The 18,857-nt window shown below is 37.9% G+C and overlaps 1 protein-coding gene, 1 non-coding gene and 1 pseudogene across 2 annotated transcripts; 1 reads left to right on the top strand and 2 right to left on the bottom strand.

Moving 5' to 3' along the window:
* Window positions 1-6,477: 6,477 nt before the first annotated feature.
* LOC148933043 (uncharacterized) lies at window positions 6,478-11,610 on the bottom strand (annotated as a pseudogene).
* A 293-nt stretch (window positions 11,611-11,903) lies between these two features.
* Window positions 11,904-17,111, top strand: LOC148933042 (Pentatricopeptide repeat (PPR) superfamily protein). The gene is made up of 7 exons (XM_089062789.1): window positions 11,904-12,379; window positions 12,498-12,641; window positions 12,731-12,976; window positions 13,055-13,257; window positions 13,388-15,964; window positions 16,775-16,853; window positions 17,054-17,111. The coding sequence occupies exons 1-5, from the start codon at window positions 12,062-12,064 to the stop codon at window positions 15,849-15,851; spliced, it is 3,375 nt and encodes a 1,124-aa protein (XP_088918915.1). The 5' UTR covers window positions 11,904-12,061; the 3' UTR covers window positions 15,852-15,964; window positions 16,775-16,853; window positions 17,054-17,111.
* Window positions 17,112-17,911: 800 nt separating this feature from the next.
* TRNAA-CGC (transfer RNA alanine (anticodon CGC)) lies at window positions 17,912-17,984 on the bottom strand. Its single transcript has one exon. It is a non-coding gene; the product is annotated as a tRNA-Ala (tRNA).
* Between the last annotated feature and the right edge of the window lie 873 nt (window positions 17,985-18,857).

Below are 18,857 nucleotides of genomic sequence, written 5' to 3'. Positions count from 1 at the left end.
CGGACTTCTCAAATAATGAATAGAGTGAACTAGAAAGTGATTCCTAATATTATCGCCACCTACAGAGTAGGGACAATAATCCTAAGGAATTGCGAGTTTCAGGGTTCAATCGGAATTTATGAGATAGCTTGATTTTGTTATCAACACATGAACATTGTTATGGGAGTGTGTTGTAGAAATAAAATACTGTAATGCTAAACCAGGTGGTCGTGCTTAGGAAGCATTTGACATGTCAACCTCCAGAGGAGGAAGCTATTGATATGTCGGTGTTGTGACCAGTAAATTGTCGAAATTTTAATGCGTATTAACCTCCTGAGGAGGATACAATTTATTAATTTTGCTGTTGTAAGATTTTGAAAAGTTTTATGGTTAATCTACTCAATTTCCTTACATAAGTTTATGACAAATAGTAAAATCTTCTGTTTGCAGTGCAATAAAATTCGTCAAGATGTCTTTTAATCCTCTTTCTGCCATTCTCAAAGAAAACAAACTCGAAGGCCAAAATTACATCGAATGGAAACAAAACTTGGATATCGTTCTCACAGCAGAAGAGTACAAGTTCGTACTCACTACTCCACGCCCAGCTGTCCCGGCTGCTAGTGCCAGCCAAGCATTGCGAGATGCGCATAGACGGTGGCATAAGGCGAATGAGATGGCTAAGTGCTACATGTTGGCTTCTATGTCATCAGTACTCAAGCATCAGCATTCTGCCATGGAAACTGCCGCCGAGATCATGACAAATCTCGCAAATCTTTTTGGTACTCAGAATCGAACGGCTAAGTCTCAAGCCTTTCGGAGTATCATGACGAAGTCTATGAAGGAAGGCTCGTCTGTGAGGCAACACGTCCTCGAGATGATGAGTCACCTCAACCAGATTGAGGTATTGGGAGGGACGATCGATCCCGAGTCCCAGGTTACTATAATCCTTCAGAGTCTTCCCCCTAGCTTCCAGCAGTTCAAGCTCAACTTTGAGATGAACAAACGGAATTATACTTTAGCAGAGTTGCTGACTGAACTTCAGTCGGCGGAGGACCTTATGGTTCAAGCTAAAGTAGCTATGATGAGTATCGCGCCTAATTCCTCTGGCTCTAAGGCTAGAAGAGGAAAGAAAAAGGCACCGAACCAAGTAGCAGTCAACAATGCTAAGGGAAAGAAGAAACAGCGGGGTGACAAGAAGCAAACTGGAAAATGCTTCAAGTGTGGAGAGAAAGGTCATTGGAAGCCAGATTGTCCTAAAAAGGGCAAGGCTACAGGTATGCACCATGCTCTAGTAGTCGAGTCATGTTTGGCTTTGACATCTACTCATACTTGGGTTATTGATACTGGAGCAACTGATCATATATGTTTTGATCCTGACTTGATGCAGGTGACAAGACGGCTACATGATCGTGAGATAGAGGTCCAGCTGGGCGACGCTACGAAAGTGGCGGCCGTTGCAGTGGGAGACGTTTATTTACGTTTTTCTAGTGATAGATTTTTGATTTTGAAGAATGTTTTGTTGATACCCTCTTTTAGAAGAAATTTAATTTCAGTTTCTAAATTGTCTTATGATGGATATTCGATTTCTTTTAATGACAATTGCGTTATTAAGAAAGATGGTTCTTATATCTGTCGCGGTATCATGGAAAACAATCTGTACACGATCACTTCTACACAATTTAATCAACGTAAATCAGAACTCAATGCTACATCGAAAATTTCTAAGAAAAGAAAAGAACCTTCAACTTCAATGAATGAAACGTACTTATGGCACCTTAGACTTGGTCATGCCAACGAAAGAAGGATTCATGCGATGGTTGATCAAGATCTTATTAAAGGTCTTGAGAAGGAACCGTTTTCGAAGTGTGAGTCCTGTCTCGAAGGCAAGATGACTAAGAGATCTTTTAGATCAAAGGGGAATAGGGCCAAAGAAGTACTTGAGCTCATTCATACTGATGTGTGTGGACCAATGTCAACCGAGGCAAGGGGCGGTTTTCGATATTTCGTCACCTTTACAGATGACTACTCGAAAATCGGATACATCTATTTGATGCGCTACAAGTCTGAAACTTTTGACAAGTTCAAGGAGTTTAAGGCTAAAGTAGAGACGCAACATGGTAAGAGTATCAAATGCCTGCGATCTGATCGCGGAGGCGAATACCTAAGTGCCGAGTTTTTGGACTATTTATCGGTAGCTGGGATTGAATCCCAAACGACTGCGCCGGGCACACCCCAGCAGAATGGCGTGGCTGAAAGAAGGAATAGGACCTTATTAAATATGGTCAGATCGATGATGAGTTATGCACGGTTACCTGTTTCGTTTTGGGGTCATGCTTTGCTTTCTGCAAACTATCTCTTAGACGTCTTACCTTCTAAATCTGTTCCTACTACCCCATATGAGTTGTGGAATGGGCGTAAGCCCAATCTAGAACATCTCAGAGTATGGGGGTGTCCGGCTCATGTATTGGAAAAGGATCCAACTAAGCTGGAATCTAGGACTGAGGTTTGCGTGTTTATAGGATACCCTAGAGGAACGAAAGCTTATGAATTCTATAGTCTCAGAGATCAGAAAGTGATTGTGAGCACTCATGCCACATTCTTAGAGGAAGACTATGTAATGAATCATAAGTCCAGCAGTGAGATTGCTCTAGAAGAGCTAACTCAAGTTTCAACTTCCATTAACCAAGAACAATTACCAAGTGTAACAACAATTCCAGAAACTTCAACTAATACTCCAGATATTGTAGTGCCGCGCCGCAGTGGGAGGGTCTCTCATGAGCCCGATAGATACATTGGTTTGGGTGAGTGTATGGATCACTCCTCGGACAGCAATGTACTGGATCCCTGGAATTTTGCAGAGGCGCAGGCTGATGTCGATCATTGCGAATGGGTGAAAGCAATGGATTCGGAACTACAATCTATGTTAGACAAAGACGTCTACGATTTGTCTGTCCTACCCGAAGGCTGTACTGCCATTGGGAGCAAGTGGATATACAAACGTAAACGTGGACCCGATGGACGAGTTAAAGTCTTCAAGGCAAGACTAGTGGCTAAGGGGTATACCCAAAAGGAAGGTATCGATTACGATGAGACCTTCTCCCCAGTGGCCATGCTCAAATCGATCCGTATACTTTTGTCTATAGCAGCTTACATGGATTGGGAAGTATGGCAGATGGACGTTAAGACTGCGTTTCTAAACGGGAGTCTTGAGGAGACCATCTACATGGAACAACCCGAAGGCTATGTAGTGAAGGGCAAGGAACACATGGTTTGGAAGCTTAAGAAGGCCATTTATGGTCTCAAGCAAGCATCTAGATCATGGAACCAGTGTTTCGATCAAACTGTTCAAAAGTTTGGATTCGAAAAATGCCCTAATGAAAGCTGCGTGTATAAGAAGGTTGAAAAAGGAAATGTTGTGTTCTTAGTTTTGTATGTAGATGACATTCTTCTAATTGGAAACAATAAAAAGATGTTGTCATCAGTGCGAACTTGGTTGTCCAGCCAGTTCGAGATGAAAGATATGGGTGATGCGGGACACATTCTCGGTATCAAGGTTCTTAGGAACCGAGGTAAGAAAATGTTGTGCTTATCCCAAGAATCTTACATCGAAACGGTACTTAGACGCTTTAGCATGCAAGATGCCAAGAAAGGTTTCCTACCTTTTAGACATGGCATCCAGTTGTCTCAAGAGATGTGTCCTAAGACAGCATCTGAGATAGCAGAGATGAGAAGAATACCATATGCCTCGGCAGTTGGTAGTCTCATGTATGCTATGCTTTGTACTAGACCCGATATCTGCTTTGCTGTTGGCATGGTAGCAAGATATCAATCAAATCCCGGCCAAGGACATTGGACTGCCGTAAAGAACATACTCAAGTACCTTAATCGGACTAAGGACTATGTTCTAGTTTACAATGCAGCCGAGCTCTGTCCTTTAGGATATACAGATTCAGACTTTCAGGCTGATCTGGATTCGAGAAAATCAACTTCCGGATATGTGTTTACCTTAGGAGGTGGAGCTATAGTTTGGAAGAGTGTAAAGCAGAAATGCATTGCAGACTCTACCATGGAAGCCGAGTATGTAGCCGCTTCGGAGGCTGCAAAGGAGGCTGTATGGCTTAAGAACTTCCTTCTGGACTTAGGTGTGGTTACGAATATGCCCAAGCGCATCACCGTTTATTGTGATAACTCTGGTGCTGTGGCAAATTCGAGGGAACCACGGGCTCATAAGGCGAGCAAGCACATAGAGAGGAAGTATCATATCATTCGAGATATAGTGCAGAGAGGAGACATACAAGTGGTCAAGATTGAGTCAGAAAACAACCTGGCAGATCCTTTCACGAAGGCGTTAGCGGTAAAGCCGTATGAAAGCCATGTTGAAGGAATGGGAGTTCGACTAATTCAAGACCTCAATCCGCTTTCAGTATAAGTGGGAGATTTAGACGTTAGCACATTTTGTATACTCGAAAGTGTTTTGAGTATAAGTGGGAGATTGTTAGAGTTTGTATACTAGAAATCACGTTTCGAGTGATTGAATACTGTAAAACTCTTATTTTATTTTCCAATGAATAAAACAGATTATTTTTGTCATAATGTTGTTATGTTTTACATTTAATGGATGTTAATGCATGTTTAAATGTATAAGTTAACTTAACAAAGTCTAAGTCTTTGTTTTAGTAGACCGGTTGTGGGCGTCGTCCACTTTAAGGTAATACGGTCAGTTCTAAACAAAGAAAAATATGAATTTCACAACCTAGATGGAATTAGACTACCCATCGAGAAAGGTTGCAATGTCAGTCCGTATATTTCTAAGCCTTACTGAAATAAGATGACATTGGTGTGGTATAGCACTGAACGGATCTAACAGCAAGACTTGCCTTGGGCTATCTACTGAAAGGCGAGGTCTTGATAAATATTTATTTCTTAATCAATGTAGGTTAGCATTGAGCATACGGTATTGATTATGCATTGCTTTGACTTATCAAATGGTGCGGGTTTTTCGTAGCCCAATTATCCTGATATATTGGGCAGTGGTGATCGATATCTAGCGGTGCTAGGATTGCTATTATATTGAATCGTGCACGAGGTGAGTCTCGTTTGATAATGTCCTCAAGAGGAGCGCGAAACTAAGTTTTATTATTCGGAACCTAGCTAGTTGGAGTATGATTACTCTATGAATAATAAATGAGTGTTTCATGCTAAGTCCACTCTTGGAATTAATAAGAAGTTAATTAATTAAGTCAATAGCAGACATTAATTAATTAATGGACATATTAATCTTAAGCACGGGAAATGAAAGATAAACGGAAACCCGGATTACTTATAATTTCGGATTTGGATGGGGAGAGTTCAATATTACTTCTGTAGTGGCTGCTCGTAATATTCCAATTATAACTTATATTAAATTGTGGGTTCAATTTAATTAGTAAAAAGTAAATTGGATGAGCCCATATCCAAAGCCTTCCATAGATCCCTGTCTGGGCCCAAAAGGAACTTAATATAAATAGGAGAATAAAGGAGACAGAAAATACACAATATCTCATATTGCAATTTTCGAAAATTTCGATCTCTCCCAGCTGTAGGAGATTTCGAATTTGAGTCCTATTCCAAAAAGGATTTCTTCTGTCTTCTTTATTTAAGTCCTAGTATTCTAGTAAGATCAGCCCACACTGATATTAGAGTACAGTTCGGGAACCAGAGAGAAGATTTGTGGTCTAGTACTTAAAGCTACACGTGGAGAAGTCGCTAGCCATCTTCAATTCTTTGGAGAATTAATTAGGTATTATTCTACTCCGTAGAAAAGCATGTTTTAGGTTTTCAATATTCTTAAAGCATGATTAATTCAAGTTATGAGCATGATACATGTGATAATTACGCGAATAGATTTTGTCTAAATAATCTGCTAAATAGATCTGATTATTATGTGATTTATTTACATGCTCTTCCGCTGCGTGCACCAACATTACTAACTAATTTGATTTCAACGAAAACAAGCTAATTTTGAGTGAATCTATAATAGTATCTTACTAAAAGAATTGTAAATTTTTAATAAAATTTATTTTAATTTTTTCCTAATAAAAATATTCATCTGAAGATTATGAAATCATGAACTATTTTGTAGGGGAGAGTGTAAATATTTATAAAAGAGAAGAAAAATCCTCATTTTAGTTAATGAAATACTTAAATATTGATTATGAGAAATTAATATTTTCTAAAACCTAAACCCTGAGTTTAAACACAGAAATAAACATTTAACAGAGTCCAAAAATAAGAAACACAACAAACACAAAATTATAGAAATGCTTCGTGCATCGAAATGTATTCATGGAAGATGAGTACAGACAAGAATCATATTAGGTTTGATGCTGCATCAATATAAAAAGGAACCAGAGCAACACAAACCGAAACCTAAGGAAACCCTAATCAAACCCTAGCAGAAAGTACGACTCCACCTACTACCTAGCCAGCTAAAGAAAGACATAACAAAGGAAGCTGGAACTAAGGAAACGCATGCTCGAGGAGACGCAGCACCAAATCACAACCGCGATGCACCACATTGCTAACGCCCAGGTCCTTCTCGTGCTCTGCGACTTGAACCTTGTAGAGAAGCTCAATGAGGTTGAAGACGAGCATGTAGAGCTGAGGGAAGAAAGCGGCGGTAATCTCCTTCCACGTACCGCTGGAGTTGGCTAGCACGATCCAGGTGAGCAGAGACAGCAGCACGAGAAAGAAGCCGTGCGCTCCATACCTGAATCGGCGGTAGTAAGTGATGTTCCCGCGGGCGTTCTTGTTGACCGCGGCGGCAGCAGTAGCGGCGATCGTAAGGTTGGCCTTCACAGTTGTCAGCCCAGCACTGGGAACGACGACACTGACGCTGGCGCATCCTCCAGCTTGGACACGGAATACAGAGCGACCTTCTCCGCGTTTACTCCAAGACCGACGACGCGGTGGTTGACCGCGTCTCTGACGGTGGTTATGATACTGCTCATATGCAGGCCACGCTGCCAGGCATCCATGCCGTCGAAGCTGCGCTTGAGGTCTTCCAAGTTATCTTGATCGTGGAGGGTGTGCAGCTTCACTTTGTCCAAAGGGTCATTCGCTGCAATAAAGAAAAGCATCAGAAAATCATAAAATAAAAAAATTAGATCAACGTAATGAAGAATGCCTAAAGTGGAGCTTCATCAACATGCTTTGTGTTAGGTATGGGTTGGTGTTGATGTGGTAACGTTTTCTATTGATGCAACATCATCATTCGTCCAACTCTGTGTTTGAAACCCATGAATGTCACAATCATGATTTAGTAGGAAACTTTTGTTGATATTAAACTATTACTGTTTGAATTAGGGGTGCTTAAACGGTTCTCCGATTCTCGGTTAACTGGAATCGGAATCGGAACTGACCGGTTAATTGAGGAACCGGAACCGGAAAATCCGGTTCCGGTTCCGGTACCGGTTCCAACTTTTTAAATAACACCGGTTCCGGTTCGGAACCGGAACCGACCGGTTCCTAACCAGGAACCGGATTATAATTCAATTTTATTTTTTTATAATTTAATATACTAAAAAATCTAATTTATTGAATTAATTTTGAATTAAAGTAAAATAGTTTGAAACATTGAGTGATTTTTAGATTTAAATGTTTAATCTGTGATACTTTAAATCTACAATTATTTCCCTAATCCATTTTTTATGAACTAACTACAATGAGTAGAACATCATAAGTTTGTTTTTAGTTTTCAAAAGAACTTATACAAATACAATATCATTTCATATGATATATTTATTACAAATTTATGTAACAATTCATTTAACATACGATTTTAACATATTTGTGAATAATTTATTAAGTGTTCCGGTATAAACCAAATAGTCACAACAATATCAATTAGTATTGGAAATTCCAATGAATACTATGTTTAGCCAAAAAAGGGAAAATGGAATTCAATTTTAAAACTCATTTTTTTAAAAAAAAATTGCTAAAGTTTAGAACTCCTATTTTTGTATTAGTAAAAAATTGCTAACATAAACTAGTCCGACCCGACCTACTACACTTGGCATCACTCTTATCCATATATGAATATTATTGTACTGTTGGTTTGTATTTTGTGTATTTATTTTAATTTTTAGGTATTATTTGTTATAATTCTAGATGTTGGATTATTATTTTTTTAGTATTGAACTATTTAAAATTATAAATAAATTCGGATTAAAATTACACATCGGTTCCAGTTCGGAACCGGAATCGACCGGTTCTTAATCGGCCGGTTCCAAACCGGAACCGATCGGTTCCGGTTCTTGAATTTATGAAAATTTAAAACCGGTTAACCGGTCAACCGGTCCGGTTAAAACCGGAACCGGCCGAATAAGCAGGCCTAGTTTGAATCCATTCGGAGACACCAAAAAAATTGGAATAATAGACAAAATTAACATGTCTCGTGTACAAGATGCTATGCATAAATAGGGAAATATACTATTATTAGAAGGTGGGCCTCTGATGGGCCCGGCCATGGGTCTGGGTTTACAAAACGGCCCAATTGCAGCCCATCTCAACTAATGAGCCCAGCCCAGACCCGCTTCATTTCACTGGTGGGCCGGGCATGGGCCGGCCCATACCGGGACTGGGCTGAGCTGGGCCGGGCCGGCCCAGCCCGGCCCAGTTGACAACTCTAAGTGAGGTAGTGGGTTCTAAACCCTCCTGGGGCTTTTTTTTATTTGGACTCTACTTCTATTTTAAATTCATCTTTTGGATATTTTGGACTCTATTTCTTCAGCTTTTTTATTTTGGACTCTACTTCTTCTATCTTGTATTCATCTTTTGGACTCTATTTCTTCTTTATATGTTAGTAGTTTGTATAAATAATATTTACTTATCATAATAAATACTATGTAGGACTATAATATTAGTAAATTTTATTTTAAAATTTATACTCATAATTCATTTGTGACGTTTTTATTTTATGAAATTAGTAACTTTTGTTAGTTTTCTCATATTCATTTATGTGTTATGAATTTTCTCACATTAACTTTGATTGAATTTTTTTCACTAGTAATTTTTTACAGAAATCATTTTAATTTATAATCATAAAAGAATGATTTTTATAATTTAATATTATCAAATAATTCTTTGATTTTATAAATATTATAAAATATAACCATATGATATTAATAAAATTAATTTTAATGTGATGCCCATTATTATAAAAAATCAATAATGACTAGCTGATAATAACACTTTGATTTGATAAATACTAGGAGTATAAAAATATATCTTAAAATATTAGTAAAAATATGTGCCATGCTCTAAAATCTATTCACTAATTAATTTTCTCATCGTCTCAATCATGGCTTTTTATATTGCTCATGTTCGAGTTGTTTCCGCGCCGTTAGCTCTGAACACACAACAAAATTTAATGTCAGTTTGGGCCCCATCAGGCTCCGCCACTGCACAAATGAATAATGAAAATGAACCATAACCCCAATAGGTTAGGTCAGGGTTGTCAAACCATATGATCGACGAAAATTCAAAAATACTGAATTTAACATAGTTTTTCAACTCTTATAGGTTGATGATCAAACCATGTGAGTGTTGTAAGAAAAGGGTCGTAGCTTAATTAATTAATTATACATTGTGCCTACGCATGAGGTTGCAGTGATGAGTTGAAGCTTCCTTACTGCAAATGATTGAGATTTAATAATTTGAGATACATGTTCAGCTTCAGGCTCATCATCCTGCATGTTACAAAAATAAACACACATTAACAAGGCTTAGGCTTATGGTTATAAATAAATATGCAGATATGAGATGACTTACACGATGCATGAATTCCTCCATATACAACATAGAGGAACCCATTAATCTATGATCCTCTGGAGTTATCCATTCCACATTGTGCACAATCCTCGCCTGCTACATCAAATATTAAATAATTCATTAGTACTAAACAAAGATATAGTAGATCAAAGTATAGTATGCCTTGATAAATAAATAAAGTTAAATAAATGAAATTTAAATAAATGAAATTTAAATATTAAGTTATTTAATATTAAATAAATGAAATTTAAATATTAAGTTATTTAATATTTCTTTAATTCTCTTGATAGTATATTGCAATTATTTTTAGATTTATATATTATTTTTTTATATTTAATATTCAAGCTATTTAATTTAATAAATATTCAAGCTATTTATTTCAAGCTATAGCATAAATATTCAAATTTTTGTAATGACGTGGTTAATGGTACATAGGTTTGTGTTAAAATGACAACACCTCTTAAAGTGACACCGTGACACCACATATATATCAATATTATAAACGCTACACAACAATATTCAATACGCTAGATAACAATCTGTAGATTGTTGTCTAGCGTGTTGGATATTGCTGTCCGAGAAAAACTGTTGTATAGTGTATAAAAATATTGTTGGCCGTTTTTTTAATCCTTGAACATTTTTTTATTGCCACATGACAGCTGATTATTCGTCCACGTGTACAAATAATTGGCTAGGAATGGTGGTATGGTGTTACTTTAAGAGGTGGTGACACCCTAACACTCCCAATGGTACATATGATATTGAAAGGAAAATATTTACAAAGTTTTCATAAAGAACATATCTTAAACTTATTAAAAGAAAACTTATTAACTCTCATATCATCCCAATCATTCAGTATTTTCAATTTAAATTATAAAACAACTACTACTATATTAGATCGTACATTCGGTGTTACTTCAACTCAATCAAGAGGGAAATTAAAATTTCAATTTTTTTACTAAGTAATTAAATTAATAGTATATAGTTAGAATTCATTTGAGCTTTTAGACTTCTCAAATTATTGGATTATTAACTAAAAATTATGTGTATTTGCAGTTTGATAAGAGGCTTATATGGCAATATCGCGCGAATAGGATGAAAAATAAAAATAATTTTGGAGTGAGTAGAATAGAATGAAAATAAGATAAAGTAACAATTTTTTTTTTCTATCTCAAAACCTTTTCAAATAGGATTACATTTTTCTTTATTTGTATGTCTTATTCTATTTCATCCACACATCTTCTCTTTTGTTATTTCTTTTATACTACTACACTCATATCATATATTAAAATAGTATACAATCATATGCCACAATATGAAATATTTTATTGAGAGTAGGTTGAGAGAAGTACAAATGTCTTTTTGTTGTTGTTTATAATATTTTAATTATTTATAATATTACAAATATTTATTATAATTAGTTCTTAGCTATAAATATATTTTTATATTTATTTACTCTATATTCTTTATTTTAAGATAATATATCTTCATTATTTAAATTTTTTTTATCTTGTGCATAGCACAGGTGGTAACACTAGTTTATCAGGAATATATCAGCTTCATTACTAACATTTTGCACATCTGGGAAACTACCTGGCTGGCCTCAGACCATCCGTAACGAGTCAATCGACTATGACAGTCTATCACAATCCTCGACAATAGTGATTCAGTGTGATCGTTATATATGAAGTACTGCTCGTCAATACTACCGGTAGACTCAAATGCAACATTGTAGGATGTGGTGAAATCTGAGATGTTGCCATTTTCCCATAATATATAGGAGTATGAGAGATTGTCGCGTAACCATACTTTTTTTTCCATCATATGCTGATAAAGAGTAATTTCGTGGATAAGGATCACTCGTTCTCTTCCAAGAATAAAGTGAATTAGAATTCAGCACAACAAGCAGTTATCACATTAACTGTCCCATTAAAACTTGTAAAAATACCTCTAAATTTCATGGTTGGCATATAAGGTGTCAGATCTATAACCGAAACTGAAACTAAAACCGAAACCGAAACCGGAGTAAAATACAAACACCAAAACTAAAAACAATGCCATTATAACACAAAATTTTGGTTCTCTTTAAATTAAAACACTTGATATTCTACAAGAGATGGGACCAAAGGTCTCAAATTTCCTATATTCACTAAAATAAAAAATGTCGACTTTTTCTTGAAAACTCAATTGAATTAAGGTTTGAATAGTGTTTTACTAGCAAGAAATTGATAATGGCGTAGGAGTTGGGACGAATTGCCTCAATTTTAGGGAAATGAGAATGCTGTCGTCTTGGTCATCAGTTAAACCCCTTTTCATAAACCCTAGAACCCCTTCTTCGCTTCGGCAGCTCAGAGCCTCTGCTCTTGCTTATTCTAATCCCAATTCCGACTCAGATGACCTCACCGAGCCCTCTCCCGCCCGCCCCAGCAACTATTCCGGCGTCAAAATTGAGGAGAAGGTGGAATTGGATTGCCGGAAGCTGCGGCTGGACTCATGGATTGCTTCCCGAATTAACGGCATCAGCAGAGCCAGAGTCCAATCCAGCATCCGCTCTGGATTGGTGTCTGTCAATGGCCGCGTCATCAATAAGGTAGTACTATTTGTTAAAGTAATTATCTTTATGTTTGGTTCATCTGTTTGATAGGTGTCTTTTGTGAAAAAGGGGAAATTTGTTGTGTGATTTAGTGTATTGTGTTGTGTAATTGAAGGCCTCGCATATGGTGAGATTGGGGGACGTTGTGGATTGCACGATAGCCGAGTTGCAGCCGCTGAGGGCTGAGCCGGAGGATATTCCGTTGGACATAGTGTACGAAGACGAGCATGTGATTGTTGTCAATAAACCTGCTCACTTGGTGTGATCTCAACTACTACCTATTAGCTGGTTTCTTAATTTTAAGACACTGTTTGTTGGAGTCTTAATGTGGGTGTTATGATGATGTAGGTTGTCCATCCAGCACCCGGAAATGCGACTGGAACGTTAGTTAATGGAATTCTTCACCATTGTAGGCTTTCTAGTGTAAGTTTCAATCCAGAATCCCTACCTGAGGTTGATGATGATTCGGGGGACGAGATTAGTGTGTTATCTTTAGATGGAAGTATTGGTTTTGGCGTGCCCGAGGCCTCTGTACGTCCTGGAATTGTGCATAGGTTGGACAAAGGGACCAGTGGGTTGCTTGTCATTGCGAAGGTGACTTCCCCTCCACTTTCTAAAAAGTATTGGTTTCATTTTGAGGAACATTTGCTTATCTTGTCTTCTGAAGTGCAGGATGAACATTCTCATTCCCATCTTTCTGAACAGTTCAAGAAACGAACTATAAAGAGAGTTTATGTTAGTCTTACCTGTGGAGTGCCGGCACCACTCTCTGGGCGTGTTGATGTGCCAGTAGGCCGTGATGTAAATAACAGGATTCGTATGATAGCTACTCCCGGATCTGCTACCCAGGGACGGGCCCGTCATGCTGTTAGTAGGTAAGATTAGATTGTTCATCCCTTCTCATAATCTTTCTGAGTCAGATTGTTGTCAAATGCCAAATAGTTGCACCCGGAATCCACTTTTAGTTGGCACACTAGTTATTTTTGGTTACTTTTTTGTTTGCAGTTGGAATATGTCGTCTATTCTAAATAGTAAAGCATCCTTTCACAGTAACCCTTTAAATCCAATATCTGACTGCAATGACACCTATAGACCTTCTCTTGTCCAGAAAAATATTTTTTCTGGCATCAAAACTGAGGATAACATTCAATTAAACAGCAGAAAGTCGGTACTTGATTATTGTGGTTCCGAAAACATCAACATGAGTAGTGAAGATACAGCTCGTTCAAGAACTTACCCAGACCCACTACAACTGCTAAGTGGAAGTACCAGACTATCACTTTCTCATGCAAAGCAAATTCACGCCCAACTCCTCCGAACAAGTCTGTATGATTCTCCTCATTATAGAACAAAGCTCCTCTTGCACTACTCCAAACACGTTCAGTTTTCAGACGCCAAGAACCTTCTCTACTGCTTGAGGCTAGATCTCTTCTCATTCACTACCCTCATAAATGCATCCTCCAAAGATAATGATTTTAAGACAACTCTTCATTTATTTCATCAAATGCTTATTGCTGGGCTTTACCCAGATTCCCATCTTTTGCCAAGTGTTGTCAAGGCTTGTGCTGGTTTATTGGCTCCTAGAATTGGAAAGCAAGTCCATGGGTTCTCTTTAGCATCTGGGCTCTCTTGGGATCCTTTCGTGGAGTCTTCCTTAATTCATTTTTATATAAAATGTGATGATTTAGTTAGTGCCCACAAGGTGTTTAATAACATGGTGGGGAGTGATGTTGTTTCTTGGAGCGCATTGGCTGCTGGTTATGCAAGGAAAGGAGATGTAGTTAATGCAAAAAAGGTTTTTGATGAGGTTCAAAATCTTGGTTTTGAACCAAATATTGTGTCTTGGAATGGTATGATCGCGGGCTTCAATCAAAGTGGGTGTTTCCTGCAGGCAGTTTCAATGTTTCAACAGATGCATTATCATGGTTTTACTCCGGATGGAACTGGAATTTCTAGTGTTCTTCCTGCAGTAGGTGACTTGGGCTATTTAAATACAGGCAGACAAGTTCATGGACTTGTAATCAAGACTGGTTTTGGTGTAGATAAGTGTATTGTGAGTGCACTTATTGACATGTATAGCAAGTGCGGGTGTCCTCAAGAGATGTTACAAGCATTTGAGGATACGGATCAAGTGGATGTTGGGGCCTGCAATGCCTTCATAGCAGGGCTCACTCGACATGGTCTTGTTGACAAAGCACTGCTGGTGTTTAAAGAACACCGGGCCCGTGGAATGGAATTGAATGTTGTTTCATGGACTTCAGTAATAGCTTGTTGCTCACAGCACGGTAAAGATATCGAGGCTTTGGAGCTTTTCAGAGAAATGCAGGCTGCTGGTGTGAAACCAAATGCAGTGACCATTCCTTGCTTGCTTCCTGCTTGTGGGAATATCGCCGCACTTATGCATGGGAAGGCTGCACACTGCTTTTCTATTAGAAGGTACATTGCAGATGATGTTTATGTAGCCAGTGCGCTGATAGATATGTATGCCAATTGTGGAAAGATCAAAGAAGCTCGATGTTGCTTTGATAGGATGCCTGCCCGTAATTTGGTTTGCTGGAATGCTATGTTGGGCGGATATGCAATGCATGGAAAGGCAAAGGAAGCCATTGAAATTTTTTCCTGGCTGCAGAAGAGTGGACAGAAACCTGATTCGGTCAGTTTCACAAGTCTCCTATCTGCGTGTAGCCAAAGTGGCCTTACAGAAGAAGGGTATCATTACTTTGAAAGCATGTCCAAAGATCATGGTGTAGAACCTAGAATAGAGCATTATGCTTGTATTGTGAGTCTGCTTGGTCGTGCTGGCAAGCTTGAAGAAGCCTATTCCCTGATTACGAAAATGCCATATGATGCCGATGCTTGTGTTTGGGGTGCATTGTTAAGTTCCTGTAGACTTCATCATAACATGAGCTTGGGTGAGCTATCGGCTGCTAAATTGTTTGAACTAGAACCCGTGAATCCTGGAAACTACATTCTGCTGTCGAATATTTATGCTTCTAAGGGAAAATGGAAAGATGTAGATAAAATCAGAGATATAATGAGGGAGAAGGGACTGAAGAAGAATCCTGGCTGCAGTTGGATTGAGGTCAAGAACAAAGTACACATGATTTTGGCAGGTGACAAATCACTTCCTCAAATGGCTGAAATCCTGGACAGATTAGCTAAATTTAGTGCAGAAATGAAGAGAGCAGGTTGCTTGCCAAAAACGGATTGGGTGCTACAAGATGTGGAGGAACAGGAGAAGGAGCATATCTTATGTGGCCACAGTGAGAAGTTGGCTGTCATTTTTGGTATTCTTAATACTGCTGAAGGATCTTCTCTTAGGGTAACTAAAAACCTAAGGATTTGTGGAGATTGCCATGCTGTTATAAAATTTATATCTAGGTCTGAGAGGAGAGAGATTTTTGTCAGAGACACAAACCGGTATCACCACTTCAAAGATGGTGAGTGCTCATGCCAGGATTACTGGTGATGGAGTTGGGATTCCTCACTTGTATTATTTTGAGTTTACTTATTGAGTTGGAGCAGTAACATTAGTGGAGAACTAGGCGCTGCCCTTGGGCTTGCAACCTTGTTTACCTTGTGGTGAGTCTTCTTTATGTTGAAGCCTTTAATGCTAGCTTATTCCAGTTATAGTTCTGTGTCAATGTGTAATATTAGCCCTTTGCCTCTGCACTCTCTATGGTTTGGGCATTTTGAGAAAGCCAGATTTGAGAAGAGATATCTGGTATCAAGAGGTTTACCATTCAATTACTGATGTTTACTGAAAGAAAAAGATCGTTCGGCCAATTGGGCGCAAGACCAAGTCGATTGCCTTATTGCTTGGGCTCAATTTCCGGGGGTTTATCTAATTAGATCATGGAGATGACTTTTAAACTGGTTAGCGGATACAGAATTTTCCATTCTCAGCTTCTTGATTCGCACTTAAAGCGGGCTTGCAATATCTTTTGACACTTGCAAAGATTCTTCTTTCACGCGGATCATGATGGACATGGTATTAATAAGCAACTTGTGGAATTACTGGGAATTCATGGAGACTATCGCCTTTGATATATTGCAATTCAGTGTCGTGGTAGACCTAGAGCAGTAAAGGTGGAAGTTCATGGCTGACATGCTGCCCTAGCCAACATATACTCCATTTTTATTGTCAAGAGCTGTACCATTTTGCAATATATATAAATCCCTTATCATTTTGCCACTAATTATCATGCAATATATATACATCCCTTACCATTTTGCCAAATGTTTATTGAAAGACTGCATAGTCATTATTTAGTAGGTCAATCCCTTCTTCAGTAACTTTATTTCTGTCATCTGCACTTGGGTTTTTTGGACAGTTAATAAACTCAATTCAGCCACATTGTATGCTTACACACTGATTAAACTGGTCTTCAGGTACAAAGTAATTGAAATACTCGCCGGTGGTGGTTGTGCATTAGTGGAATGGAGGTTAGAAACCGGACGAACTCATCAGGTCTCATCTTCTTCTGAGACTTTTGGCCATCTTAAACCTCTTGCTTTGTTCCTCTATGAAACATATCTCCATATTTTAACTTAAAACTATTACAGAAAATAGATGCTCTCTACATTATATGAGCACAAATCATCTTGTGTGTTTATTCCGGTATTAGGTCCCAACATACTCTTCTCTTCGTTTGTGGCTTTCTGAATCAGATACGAGCTCATGCAAAGTATCTCGGTGTTCCACTCATGGGAGACGATGTGTACGGAGGAACTAAGAGCATGAGCTTATCACTGCTTCAGTCAAAGAACCCGACCCGCCATCACAGCCAGCTTCAGGAACTGGTTTCCGGACTAGAAAGGCCTTGCCTCCACGCCTTAACTCTCGGGTAAGGTCACTCTGTATCTGCCTAAGATGAACTTCTGTTTCCCATTAAGCTTAAATTTTACATTCCCTGTTAGGTTCGAGCATCCAAAAACCGGAGAAAATCTAAGCTTTTCTCAGACACCGCCCACTGATTTTGCCGATATTTTGCACCAGCTCCGCAACATAGCCTCCCAGAAGGTAACCCCTCTCTCACTATCTTCAAAAAGTTGAACTTTCTAGTCACTTGTTTTCATGGATATGACTCTTTTATGTAGGCATAGCTGGTTCACCATTTACGCTTATGGTTCGAGAAACTTGTTGGCAGACGGATGAACGAAAGTACGAAACCTCACCGATCTTCTTGTGAGATACCTCTTGCATCCTGCACTGTGGAATTGAAGCCATTTTTTGTATTAATTGGTTCGATTAGAATTAGTGATAGGCTAAAAATACAAGTGAAAAATCGTAGTTGGAAAGGATTTTGGTATTAGATTCAATGACTACTATTATTTTGTATATATTCGAAATAATTTTGGAATGGTTTGGTTTATCTAAGATATTAATAATTAATAATAATAATAATACGAGTGTTTTTTAGCATTGGATGACCTCAATGTTGATTGATTAAACAAGAAATGAAAAATAAAAAGTGTAAAATAACATGACAAAATCAGAAAGTTAAAATCATAGAAAAATAAAATGAATGGAGGTGCGGGGAATCGAACCCCGTGCCTCTCGCATGCGAAGCGAGCGCTCTACCATATGAGCTACACCCCCATTTCATATTAAGGTTCTATGTAACTTGTACTCTACTATTTATTTTGTTTACAATAAGAGATTTGAAGCACATAAATTTAGGACATATAAATACAATGGCTAAATCCCTAAATATTACTCCCTCCGTCTGCCATTAGGAGTCACATTTCTTGGCGGCATGAGTTTTAAGAAATGTTAAGAAAAATGGATGAAAAAAATTAGTGGAATATGAGTTCCACTTATATATATTAGTTTTAAATGAAATGTGAGTGGAATGTGGGACTCTATTACTATTTATGGTAAAAGTGAACTGAGACTCCTCTTCGCGGACAGACTAAAATGAAAAAACGGGACTCCTATTGCGGACGGAGGGAGTATATCCCTAATAGTATGTACAATTTTATTTTGCTTTACCTTAATATATCATCTATAAAATACTGGTATTAAAATTAGTTACAGTAGTAAAACCCTCCGTCTCATAGAAATAGGTTGTCCATGGAAATTGGCTAATTGGGGTTGATACATGTTTTAATAAATAATCGGTAAAGTAAAATAGGAAAAAAGTAGTTGAAATAATGTTAATGAATGGTGGGACCATAAATGATAAAGTAAAAGAGAATGAGAAAAAATTATCTTAAATGGAATATAGACTATTTGTATGGCACGGATAAAAAAGAAAATTTAGCCTATTTTTATGGGACGGGGGAGTATTATCATTGAACTTGATAAAATTATAAATGTCACGCAAGCGTCGCGAGGTTGGGCGTTGTTATAGTTTTTGTTAATTCTAAGAATAAACATTATCGTATATAATAATATTATCATCAACTTGAATAGGTTAGTTCTCATTTTGTTATTTTTATTTTTATTTACTTTCATTTTCGTGCTGCTTAT

Source organism: Salvia hispanica, chromosome 1 (genome assembly GCF_029641045.1).
Source record: "Salvia hispanica isolate PSC_SH4W2 chromosome 1, Shi_PSC_v1, whole genome shotgun sequence".
Taxonomy (NCBI): domain Eukaryota; kingdom Viridiplantae; phylum Streptophyta; class Magnoliopsida; order Lamiales; family Lamiaceae; genus Salvia; species Salvia hispanica.
This window is presented reverse-complemented; position numbering and strand designations above follow the sequence as displayed.

Coding starts and splice junctions, on each gene's coding strand:
- LOC148933042 (XM_089062789.1), top strand. CDS start 12,062: ATGAGAATGCTGTCGTCTTGGTCATCAGTTAAACCCCTTTTCATAAAC. Junction 12,380..12,497: donor ATGGCCGCGTCATCAATAAG/GTAGTACTATTT, acceptor GTGTAATTGAAG/GCCTCGCATATGGTGAGATT. Junction 12,977..13,054: donor GGTTGCTTGTCATTGCGAAG/GTGACTTCCCCT, acceptor TCTGAAGTGCAG/GATGAACATTCTCATTCCCA.